At 43.7% G+C, this 13,280-nt stretch overlaps 1 protein-coding gene across 1 annotated transcript in view; it reads right to left on the reverse strand.

Moving 5' to 3' along the window:
* Nucleotides 1-251: 251 nt before the first annotated feature.
* LOC117739037 (calcium-binding mitochondrial carrier protein Aralar2) overlaps nt 252-13,280 on the reverse strand; it is a 42,697-nt gene continuing 29,668 nt past the window's right edge. Inside the window, 5 exon segments of the mRNA XM_034545295.1 lie at nt 252-474; nt 1,542-1,632; nt 1,781-1,939; nt 5,193-5,331; nt 8,876-9,016. Of these exon segments, the coding sequence (XP_034401186.1) occupies nt 252-474; nt 1,542-1,632; nt 1,781-1,939; nt 5,193-5,331; nt 8,876-9,016 (753 nt within the window).

A 13,280-nucleotide genomic window follows, 5' to 3' on the forward strand; every position in this document is an offset into this window, starting at 1 on the left:
CTGAACTGTATGAAAAACAAAAACCACATTATAATACAACTAAACCAATGTCAATCAATGGTGAAAACAAACACTGCACGAGTCCTTCAAAGTACCCGCGCTAATCAGCTCACTAATCCTCACGGTTGCATGTAGACTACCGTTTACAGTATATAATTCAAAGAAAACACATTATATACAACTTTAAGCAAGTAACTTATAATAACTTATAACACTACAATGAATTGGTAAAAACATACAAGCCCCGTCTTTCACTCCCCCCCATCTACCCACGGAGGTTCAGGGGGGCGCTCGCATCGGAGAGGGCCTCTGATGCTGCCGACGCCGCCGTTGTAGCGTGGGAGATGGAGACCGAACTTGCTCTCGATGCCAGCGAACGTGGCCACGGCCAACCTGAAGCCTCCGATGTGGTCGGGGTTGGGCGCCGGCAGGCTGATCCGAGACTTTGGGGTGGGCTCTGAGCCAGCCGGCTTTCTGTGGTGAGGTGAGAGGGAGAGAGAGGGAGAGAGAGAGGGAGGGAGGGAGAGAGGGAGAGAGAGAGACGGGACAACGAAGCCAAGAGGCATAGTAAGAGACCGTTGCATAACCAAGTAAAAGGTGAGGAGTTGTAAGAGTTAAAGGGAAAAACTGTTTTGCTCAACATAAACACAGTGTAAGATGTTATTGTAACCAAATAGTGGCGAAAGTGAGCGTGCACAGACAGTACTTTTATCATTATTAAATCATGAATTAATATCATATTCGACACTGTTCACCGCAGACATAAACATCTTAATAAAAAATCAGAAGGGGAACAGCAGAACCAATCAAATCCCTCATTGATTTCACATTGTGCTTTGTGATTGGCTGCCAACGTAAACGGCAAAGCACAGATCAACTGGCCCCAAAACCACACCACGTTTTCCTTGGATCTGCAGTTGATTTTGTTTCACTGCGAGTCTTTTGGAGAGAGGGAGCAACATGTAGAAGTCGGGAGCCAACCAATGACATACATGCATGTGCAACACAGCTGTCCATAGAAAGAAGCACTTCTCAGTCCTTTGAGAGGTTCACCACCTCTCTTCCCCACTGGACCTTTTTAACTTCAGAAAATGACTGAATTGTTCCTGAGGGACTTATTTTTGAGGAGGAAAATGAGCTTGTTTCAATCCCAGAAGTGGAGGAAGTACATGTGCAAGTCAAATGGGTGCTGCCTGTCCTGATCACTATGCGGCAAAAACTCTTGAGTTGAGAAAATTGTCACATCCAGAGTTTTGAGTGAGAGCTTCAGTCTGAGAGCGAACGTGCACGAAAACTATTTTGGGTGTTGTGGAATTTCTTTCTCTCTGCGGTAGAGGAGGGAGGACACGTACTACTGTATGTAGAGATTAACCCTATTGTTGTAGGAGCAGGTGGTCTTTGATAATCAGATGAACGAGCTGTAATATTCTGTCAGAAATAGCTCTGTGATTCATATTGTTTCACTGGAAGATTTGGGACAGTTTTGTAAGTACAGTAACAACTTAGAAAAACAGGCATCTCAGTTTGTAACTGAGTCTTACTGTCCTCCGAAGTCGAGATAGAACCAGCGCTGCAGGAGTTCATAGGTCACCAAGGTCACTCCAAACTGAGGCGAGGATCTGCACACGCGAGCTGCAGGAAAGGATAGATAGATCTACACACTTTCAAATGACATGTCTGTAAATGTCCACCCATACTGCATAGCAACCTGCATGTAACCTGACAGGTGAAAAGTGCAATCCCACTTCCATCATTGGATGTCGGCTGTAGCCAACTTTACCTCCAGCTCCTTTCCAGAAAGCCTGGGGCCCCTCTTCTCTGAGAATCTTCCAGAAACAGTCCACAAGGTCGCTGTAGGCGGTTTGACCGGCGCGTGCCGCCACCTGTAGCCTGGTCTTGATCACGTCAGCTGGGGTCACAAGAGAGGCCGCTGGCATGCCTGTGGAGAGGAAGAGCTATTTGGTCAAGTGAGGCTTTCCTTTTCTTTTTTTTAAACAGTCAGATGTGTTTGATTCTAAATACAGCAGACATTTTACATCAGCCCCCCCAAACACATGAGATGATTTGTAGAGAGCAGCCATCAGCGGCCGAATGAAATCTTGCAATATCATCGTAACTGCATCTGATGAAGTGGTTTCAGCGTTCTTTGTTCCCTCTTTTAATACACGCCATCTTGGATCTTGACCATCTTGCAGTAAGTCTGTCGCATACATACACGATACACAAGTAGGGGCCAGTTTCTATCACTTCACCACCAACCAATCTATACCACCAGCTAGGCAATTATATAATCTCCACCTTTTTTTTCTTCCTTTCCTCCCTCTCCTACTTTTCCTCCAGCCGTTTGAACGGGGCCAGACAATAGATGGTAATGAGAGCAATGCACACTGTGACCCGTGTGCCGGGGAAAGTGACTGGCTGACTGAAGGGACTGAAGGCAAAGCCCCCACTCCAGCCACTTCAGCCATGAATGGGCTCAATCATTGATGGCTCAGTCATTACCATCAACTGCCCTCTTGACGATTTATTCTGACTTCTTGGTTTTTGTAACGGCCAAACGAGCTATTCAGCAAGCCTAATCAACTCAGCAATAGGTAGCAGACTGGCAACCGGTGGAGACTGACCACCTGCACTGAGCTGAGGAAAGAGGAGAGAGGAGAGAGGAAAGAGGAGAGGAGCTTGTTTTGTTGCTTTTTGTAGCTTTTTGAGGAGATGTGGTGGAAATAAGTTAATGGAGTCAACAAAAAGTTGAGGAACAAGGATGATGCTGCGTTTTAGACAACTTGAACATTTACGACCTCCAAGAAAAAGTGCAATCACGACCTTGTTCCTAAACTCGGGGCAAATCCATCTACCCTTAAATGAAATGTATAATGACGTCTGTCACCTCTGCAATGTTTTCACTCCTTTCTATATGCAAAGAGGCTTTACTCCTGAGAGAGATCAATTGTGTGTATACTTGTCAAAGAAACATTAGCTTCTCACGGGCAACCATGTTTGTTGTTTACGTTTTGGCATTTTGCTGCACCTGGAAAGCTTTGAGGTCGGAAGTTGGAAATTCCAACCTCAGACTTTCACTGGAAAGCAGGATTATTTATCTTATCTTATATGTTTAAGCTGATGTAGAAATGCTGACCCTCAAAAAGCAAATATAAAAAAACAGCAGATTTAAATGAGCAAAATAATCATTCAATTTTAACTTTAACACTGTTTACTTTACTCTGTTTCACTGATGTGAAAACAGATAACACTAAGATTTAAGAAGACATAAGACATTTTGGCTTGAACAACTAAACGATTATCCAAATAGTTGCAGATACATTTTCTGTCAATCGTCTAATTAACGAATTGGCTGATTTCTTTTCAACTTTACACGACAAAAGAGTGAACAACATGGATACTTCCTACACCTCACAATGAGGACAACATTTCAGACTCACACAAAGAATTAGTGCGAGCTCGAGATGGCCACCACTATGCGCGTCACAAACCGGAGAAATGCCCAGCTAGTTAATGCAGCGCAAACTGAGCGTGTAATCTAATTTCCTGTGCTGACTGTAACACACTAATTGCCAGAATGCTGCAACCGCTGATAAATAAATGTGAAAGAGGGAGGATAAATGTGTCGAAGTTACGAAAAAAAGAAAGAAATCATGAGGCTCGTTTCAGCTCGGAGTCTGTGGGCCAAGGCTGCCAGTCTTGTGGTGAGAGACCAGTAAAAATACAGAAGGGAGGCAGGATTTATGATTTTTTCCGTGTTGTGCCGTGCCTCTGCGTCAAAAAAAAGAAGTGCTGCTGACACATCTCCGAAGATTCAAAACAAATATTAAGGTTTTCATGCAAATGCTCTAAAACCTTTTAACTCGGCTGGGCAGTGCCGGTCTGTTATTAGTGTTTACTTTGGGGATAATCCAATAGTCAGACTCTGCTTTGGATCATATTTTCATGCAGAGGATAAAGTTGTGAAGTCATCCGTGGACGTTGGTCTTCTTGCCCTCTTCGCTGACTGTCATGACAAACCTAAAGACAGCCCTCTCTGCATTCTTGCAGGGTGAACACGCATAGAGCATGCTTGCTGTGCATGCATGTGTGTCCAATATATTGGACACACATGCATGGTTGGCAGCCTGAGCAGGCAACTTAGGCGCTTCCCTGCTACAGAGCTCCAAACCCCCCCCCCCTCCCCCCCCCCCGTACCCAATCATTGAGCAGCGCTCTAATTAGCAGCTACCGCCACGGAGCCTGCGGTCAGAGGCCTCGCTTCCACTCTGAGAGCTGAGCTACTGTTACTGCAGGCCGGTGGAGACGAGATGAGAGAGAGAGACCCGCTCTCACACGCAGTTCAGACCTGGACCCGACCGGAGAGTTTCATAAACGTCCGTGCTATATATATATATATATATATATATATATATATATATATATATATATATATATATATATATACTGAAGCTGTTTGACTCACGATGAATAGTGAAACATTTTCACGAGACACCCCGCTGTTTTTCAAATTACGGTGCACTCTTAAAGACTAAACGTTTACATTTTTACCGTGAGATGGTTGATTATTGCACCTGGCAACAGGAGATGCATTCATGCCGACAGTAATGTCCAGAGATGTGTACAGTCATTCAGACATAAACAGACTCAATTACAGAGTTTGAGATTTCAGAGACCTTTTTCTGTTGGTGGTCGAGATCATCCTAACGCAATTAAAGCTTTAAAGCTGCTATAATGTATATTAGTTGTAGTATGTAAAAGGGGTGATGGACCCACAAAGAATGATCTTTATAGGCCTACTTGCCCTTAACACACCAACTATGGTAAACACAATAAATTGTGTTTATTGGCTACATTCAGTCTCAATAGTGCCAGATGCAGTACACTACCAATTCAGACTAGTTTTTACTATTTATATATAAAAACATCATCATTTGTTACAAAATGTTCTTGCGTTCATTTCTTGCTCCTCTTGTGGACATACACAGTATGTTCAGTACTTTTAGAGAAGCTCTAAGCACACATCGGTGCCTTTGATTTGTAGTCCAGGATCCCGTGGGTACAATTCTTGCTAAATCTGTTTTTTTTTTTATTATTGTTATCTGGGAACTTAAAACTAACCTTTGCCTCAAAACTTGATACTAATTCTCACATTTTTTTTCAGCTGAAGTATAAAGGCTGCAGTATTTTACCTGCCAGCGCTCCAGCAAACAGCATCTTGGCTGGTCCGATCCTCCCGTCCGCCTCACTGAGGTGAGCCTTGAGGTGGGCGTAGCAGGGAAAGTAGATGGCTGAGAAGGGAATGTCCCTCAGGAAACAGGCCTTGGAACCCTGAGAAAGAGTCCGAGGTTTTAGGTTATATTGTCGGGTTTAGAGTCAAACTCTCGAAAAGGGAAAACAAAAAGAAAGCATGAACAGAAAGAAGAGCAGAGAAAGAGTGATGGCGCTCGGGGGGGATTCAAACCGTAACTTCTGCCTCGGGTCTTTCAAGGTGGGTGGGTTTTATTCTCTCCACAAAGTGTAAATGTCTGTTTCCAAACCAAATATTCAAGCATCAACTGATGTTACCACTCTTACAGCAGAGTGAAATATCGATGCACAACATGCCAAACAGATCATGTCTCTCCATATGCAAACAACCTGTGTCCTCAGCAGCAGGTGAGGGAGGCAGGCCTAAAAGCAAAGCAGAGTGGCGAAAGACAGACTGGCTGACGAAGATCCGCCACTGTAAACAACACTATATCATCAGGCCTATTGAGTTCCCCGCTGTATTTAAATCCTGCTGGCTCGCTGCCACCTTCTTGATACGGCAACTACAGTCAACAGGAGACATTTAAAGAGCTGGGCAGGTTATCCCTGTTTTGGACAGGCTTCATTTAACTCCCATGGGATAATCCTTTGGTCCCTACACAGACTCACATGCGTGCACACGCACAACACACACACACATGCACAAACAGAGAGAGTTGGCAGATACCTGGGCTATCTCTTTCCCTCTCTTTCCTTTGGCACTTGCTTGCCTGTCCGTCCTGCCGGCTGGCTGAGGGCCGAGCGGCTGCTGACAGCTGGGAGATTCTATCGAGGCACGACAGACAAGCAGCATCACAGGGGCCGGGACTAAAAGCCTCAATGTCAGAGTCAAGCCGTTGGATTGGCTTATGCACCGGCAGAACAGCGGCTGAGAGAGAGAGTGTGTGTTCAATCTTTTTACACCAAGATTTTATTTAAATATTATTTAGTTGAGTAAGAACAGGCAAACTGCCTCTGATGTACTCCTGCATACAAAAACAATTTAAATTTAAATACAATAGGTCCACGAACGTGAAGCATCTGGTTTGATATTTCAACACTGACAACTTTCCCCCAGTGATGAATGGTGGCGCTAGTGTGTTAGCCACCCTACCAGCCTGTAGCTCCACCAGCAGAGGGTGAGCGTCAAGATAATTACCCTGACAAAGGCAGCTCTGTGCCTGGGTGCAGCCCCTCCGGAGCCAGCCCGTCTGGGGTTTGCAGGCTGGAGCTCGTCTCCTCCCCGCCTCCCCCACCCCTCCTCCTCCACCACCACCACCACCTCCACCACCCCCACCCCTCCTCCTCCTCCACCACCACCACCACCGCCAACACCGCTACTGCTTTCTCAATGCACTTTGTCTCCTCTCTATGCATGAACCAGGAGATGAACACAATGAAGTATGTGCACAAGAATGCACAGCTTAACACACACTTTTATGGGTAGCACAGTATTGAGCAGACAGTTGAATGGAGACAGTCGATATGTGGACACACACACACACACACACACACGCACACACGCACACACACTTTCTACATAGTCGTAAATTACAAGGCGTGAGTGCATAACGACACTGACACAGGAACAAGAGGCAGGTAGACAGAGACAAGAGGAGGCTCCACACTATGTTACAGCCTTATTAAAAGACCCACAAGATTGACATGTAAGTTGTCTGAGCTGACAGGTGGTCACATCAGCAGACAGAAAGAAAACCACACAGACAAACCTGGGAAACTCTGGGACCTGGGAGAAATCACTCACCACTAGTTTGTCATTTTATAGGCTGTCCGAATGTCTAGATAATTATTATACTCCACATAGCGGACTCAAGCTACCCCACAGTACATGTTAGAAAGTAGAGTACAACCGATTGTAACTAAACAAGCACAATATACCATGATGCATAGAAAAGAACCCAAGTAGTGTATGAAACTGTTTGTTCATTTTGCTGATGAGCTCACTATAATCTATGGTCTATAATCGTTCCATACTCACTCGACAGAGAGTAGGGAATGATTTTGGACACAGCTTCAGAGTGATACGATCCAGTGGAGTAAAGCAAAATGAAAGTCCGGTCTCCTGCAGACTTGATCTTCAACAGTTTACGACTTGGAATTTGACAACACAAGTTTCATCATCTAACTTGCAAATTAAAACAACCACAGGTATGAGATTGACATTTTCACCCTTGATTATGTTTACAGTGGAAGCAGAACGTCCCCTGTCGAGCTCCATTGGGACTTATTTATGTAATTTAATTAGACATGCTCTGTTTTACCCTGCGGGCTAATGTCCTCATGTAGCCAGTTAAGCTGCTAATGTTCGTTGTAGCCACAGCTCATTCATTGATTCCTATACCTCTGAAGTCTGAACACTATGTGGCTCTCCACCATCTGGTTTGAAGAGACTGATGCTAGAAGATTATAGTTTCAATTATTATTATTATAAAATACAGAAAACACTCTTTAGAATGCACCAATAGGTTTTATATTGGTCCCTTATGTCACTATAACCTTTCTTGCTATAATACTTGCTTTACAATGTGTTGGGTGCATAATATCACACAACTCTAATATGGTCAAACAGTGTGCTGCAATTTTTAGCCCTGTGCCATGGAAAAATACCAATTATGGCAATTAAGGTTAAATACAGCTTTTAGCATAATTTGTGTCTTTTTCTTGTTCTTGAACAGAAGACCGCAGGGAAATGTTGATTTAAATGATGGCTGATGTGGGGTAAAATAATGTATAATTGTGCAATAGTTAATAGAAAATCACATATTATTTAGTCATAACAGTAATAAGAAATAATGGATTGCTGTGAAAATGTGAGGCTGATGAAAATACAATAGAATCTGAATACTTGATGTCTAATTAGGGCTACACTACAGAAAAGAAACATAGTTTTTTTTCATGCATTGATCAATTTTAGATTGTGGGCTATTTTGCTTATTCTTCTTACAGACTAAATTCACATATAGGTGTTTATTTCACTACACTTTGTCTATTTGCGTCTATAGATTTATACTAAATTCACCAAAGTTCCCATTGGATAATGCCTTATTTGCACGTTTGAACATAACATTTCAGAACACTTGTAATGTAAAAAACAATTGTCTTGATGTAAGTAATCAACTGGTGAAGTTGTCATTCTTACACTATTCACCTGTAGTGTCACTTCAGTAGCTGTAACATACACCAAACTTTCCCATGTCATATCTTTATTATCTTTATTCTGAAGGATTTACCTCAGAGGGGTTTGAGCCTTAATATCTCTTAACGAAACAGTTCAAAATGAACACATCAGAAGAAGTAGATAGTAGATGCAACCATAATTTCTTGTATTTCGTATACAAAATGCCCCTCTCATATATATATATATATATATATATATATATATATATATATATATATATGCAAAAAGTCTGTATTCTCTGATAAGATGCAAGCATATTACAACACATCTAAACAGTCTACAGGCATTTAAATACTGTAAGAGGGGTGAAAAAGGCACTTGAAGAAGGATTTGCGGCTCGGACATGTGCACTATACATGCACCTCTGACCCCAACAATGTTTCTCACCTTGTAAAGTCCAAAGAAGCCGAGGCCCCTGATGACGGACAGGGCGCTGACCCTCGGCCCCGTGGTGATCTCTCCTGCCACCTGCAGACGGATCTTTACAATCTCCAGAGGGTTGGTGAAGATCACCTGGGAGCCACCAGCCTGGAGGAACAGAAGGACAACAAGAAATCAAAACAATAAACTTCAAGAACAGAGACATGGATTGGATACTTAAGTAAAACATGAACACTGAGTTCATATTTCTTCACTTCAACATACATTTCGTCTGTGTTAAATATGAGATTATGAGTGCATTGTTCAAAGCCACTGAAGACAAAGAGTTCATTTCAACATAACACACTGATTAAATGAAACTTAAATGATTGTAATACAATCGCTTGCTTCAACTGCAAATGATGCAACCTAACAATAGCGCCACCTCAGCAGCCAGCTGCAAAACAAACATGTAGAGAGGAGGAGAGTGCCGGGAAATCCAGCTGATGCAGTGGAGTCTGTCAGCTGTTTGTCTTCATCACAGAATACCCTGCGGGGACACGAACTTCTCTCTTTCTCTCCGACTTCTCGCTTCACACCATTCCCCAAACCTGTACTTGTGAGGGCAACAATACTGTAACGAGTTCAGACCGGTTCCTTTGCCTTTCAGGTCGACGGGGCTTTTAAGTAGAAGAAGAGGTAACTGCTGTGGTAGAGCTGTGGCGAGACAAATGGTTAACTGTGTCTAGTCGGGGGACATGACGGCACCTTCAGAGTGCGTCTTGATACGGAGGAGTGCTTACACCGTTTGAAGATTTATATTGGCGCGTCAGTGGGAATTTTCTGACTTCTGTCTTACGTTTTCCTTTAATTAATTGTTTGTCTCCCTCCCGAAGCCTTTTCCAGTATTGTCCCTCTCCTTTTACTTGCTTTGACCTCCTCTCAAACGATCTCTCTCATCTTCTCTAATATTGTCTCTCTCTGGCTACGGTTGCCAGTGGTTACTGTAGCTATACGCAAAAGGGCGGCACATCGCAATTAGATAGCAATCGGTTGCCATGGTGCCATTTCTGTCCTAAATAGGCCTGGTCTGTTTGTTGTTTCTCTCCTTTTCTCCCCCGCCTTCAGTCGCTTCGTTATGAATGATGGATTGTGCTTGTCGCCTCCTGCCTTACGGGAAGGCATCAAGCTCCAATCTGCAACATGGGCCTTTTTATTTTGGCTCAATTCCCCTTAGATTTAAGTGTTACCATATATTGCCGACAAGAAGAGAGGGGAGACAGAGATCATAATAGTCTCATTGAAGGTGTGTGCAGCCGCTTTTTAAATAACCCTCAGCATAGAGGGCTACAGCTTCCCTTCCAGACCCGAGAGGCTGTGAATAGGCAGGAGGGCTGCTGCTCTAAAGCTGCTACATCTCACAGCTAACTCTTTATGACTTGTTTTATGGAAATAACCAAATTGATTACATGCTGGCTAATAGCGTGCGCATCAAGAGGCTATTGGTTCCGGCCCCTAGCAGTGTTGGCTGCTTCAATTTGGATACTAATGTGACTGGAGACGAAGAAGATAGAGATGTTGTTTACTCAAGGAGAGTAAATAACAACATTGTTCAGAAAGATGAGCTGACAATTAGGAGTGATGGTGCAGCGCTTCCTCATCACGTTCCTAGTGAGTTGTGGAAAACCACTTTGACAAGAGAGGGAGACAAATAGAAACAAGAGGATCAGACCAATAAACAGAAAGCGCTAATGAGAGAGAGAAAGATGGACAGACAGAAACAAGAGAGAGGAGTAGTCAAAACAAGAAAAGAGAGAGAAGGAAGGTCGAGGTTGAGGCAGAGAGGTTGAGGGTTGTGATTATGGAGTGACAGCGTCGGCGGCTCTCTGATGATTCCCAGGTAATTACAAGGCAAGGTGATCCTTAGAAACCTGGAACGTCAGCACCTTATGCACACTGGCTATGTGTGTGTGTGTGTGCTGCAGAGAGCAGACGAAGAGCTTATAGGTGTGAGGACCACCCCCCCCCCCCCCCCCCCCCCCCACCCCCCACCCCCACCCCCCCACCCAACATAAATACACATGCCAAACACTCACCACATTAGCTGCCCTCCATAAATAACAATTCATTTGAACTTAACTTAACACTCTTCATGCTACATGTGCAGGGTTGGGTGTGTGTGTATTAGATTCTCTGATAATGTTTAAATAGTTCACATCAGGCCTGAATAAGAAACTCATTACAAAGACTTACAAAACCAACCATGCAAACTGTGCTACATTCACAATGAACACGAACAAAGTATTCCTGTATTTTGACTCTAATTCTTACCCCACTTCCCCTCTCAGCAATGACCCAGTAAGTATTTTGTGTAACTCAAGTCCTAAAATGCAGACCAGTAACTGCCAGATAAGCATCCAGCCAGCTCAGTCAACGGAGCATGCCATTCTTACCAAATAATCATTAGAAATTGGCAACCCGCGCTGGAGCTTAATGGTGCTGAGCCACAGGTTTAGGGAGTGTAAGAAGGGGAGGAGGTGAGGAGAGGAAAAGAGCATGTTTAAGAGGAATAAGAAAAGGAAGAAAAGACAAGAGGTGCAGAGAAAAGGATGAGACGACACATAAGAGGAGATACAAATGCTTTGCGATACATTTAGGAAACGGGAAGCGAACAAATACGTTCACTATTCCCAATGTCTTCTCTGTCTGTCTCTCTTTCTATCTTTTGCTTTATAGACTGTGGACCTAAGGCTGACACTGTGGTCTAAACCAACACTTTCACAGCTCCCAAATGACATAAACAGATTCCATGTGCTGCGGCTGGAGCCTCACTAAAACAGGGTTCAGGAGGGTTCGATGTCTGTATGTGTGTGTGTGATTGTATGTGTACGTGTGCGTGTGTGTGTAAGATAAAGTGGCAGGCAGAGTGCATTGCCAGCACTAACACTGGGGCCTCAGCCAGGATGAAAGGAGCTGTCACGACGGCTCACAGAGGAAAAGAGGAAAAGTCCATCCATCCACACTCCTCTCCTCTACATTTATCCTCTCCTCTGCCTATGCATCTGTTATGGTTCTGCTTCTGAATACATATGGGTTGTATTAAAAAAAAAAAAAGCCACCACTACTTTTCACACCCAGTCCAGTGCTGAAAATAATTTCTTCAATATATATATATATTCTTCGTATATTTGCTTTCATGTGGTTACGATATTTTTTTTATTTTTCTCTGTCACAAAAGAAAAAACATCACTCACAAAATGTACAGCAAATGTACCGTGCTAAAACATTTATGAAACATATTCCTGGAACAAATAAAGTCAATTGAATGTGCCTGAGTGGAGCTAAACCCATAATGACTTGTGTATCCTGAAATACTTTGCTTTAGTGATCAGCATCAAACGAGGGCTGAGTGAAAGACCTTCTTTCATTTGCTAAAGCTGCCGGCCTTAGTGGACTCACAGTATGTGTGTGTGTGTGTGTGTGTGTGTATGTGTGTGTGTGTGTGCGCGTGCATGCGTTGGGGGTAGACTGTGACAGCTCAGTGATCAAAACCTATGATGGGAGGGTAGCAGGTAAAGGACTGGCAGGGGTCTCAGGTAGCAGCCGCTGTCAATCTTCATCCTCTCCCTGGAAAAGTGTGTGTGTGTGTGTGTGTGTGTGTGTGTGTGTGTGTGCATGTTTGTGCACCTGTATGCTCTTCTGTTTGTCATACATGAACACACTCCTGCGAGCGTGTACAGTTCATTCGCTCTTTCATGTGTGATCTTTACACGTTCCATCAACAAACAGCGACTTTTGGCCTCCAAACAGGTCCATGTCTGTCCGCTCAACTGTCAGAGGGGCGGCGCTCAGGAAACCGGTAAACATAGTTAAGAGATGTATGCTGCCTTAGTACTAGACACACGGTCTGTGCACTGTGCAGCATCATTTCAGCACAGTGCACTTTGAGGAGCCAGGATGATGAAGAGGGAGAGAGAGAGAGAGAGAGAGAGAGAGAGAGAGAGAGAGAGACGCAATGTTTGGGCCTTTATGGAAAAGAAAGTCAACCAAGAAATATGTTGACTGTATTTGAGCAAAGTACTTGCGTACTGTTGCAAATATGGTGAATATCTGTGGCCATAATCATACTGACAACTGTGGTGGAAATTACCATCACACCACACTCTCATGGAGATTTGGGTTTTCAGAGACTCTGAGTGAGGAACCTTTCCTGTTTTAAGCCTCGGACATACATTCCATGTTTCCCTGACAGCTGTGGACTCGTACTGGACACACAAGATTGTACAATACCATTTTTGACACACTGTATTTGGGCGATCAGCTACTTCTGTAAAAGCCACAAATCAGTGCAACATCACAATGTGAGGAGCTGCAGCTCTTTCAGAAATACAGCACCAACTTTAAAAAAGCTGCACAGCTCTGTACTCACTGA

This window comes from Cyclopterus lumpus, chromosome 11 (assembly GCF_009769545.1).
Source record: "Cyclopterus lumpus isolate fCycLum1 chromosome 11, fCycLum1.pri, whole genome shotgun sequence".
Lineage (NCBI taxonomy): Eukaryota > Metazoa > Chordata > Actinopteri > Perciformes > Cyclopteridae > Cyclopterus > Cyclopterus lumpus.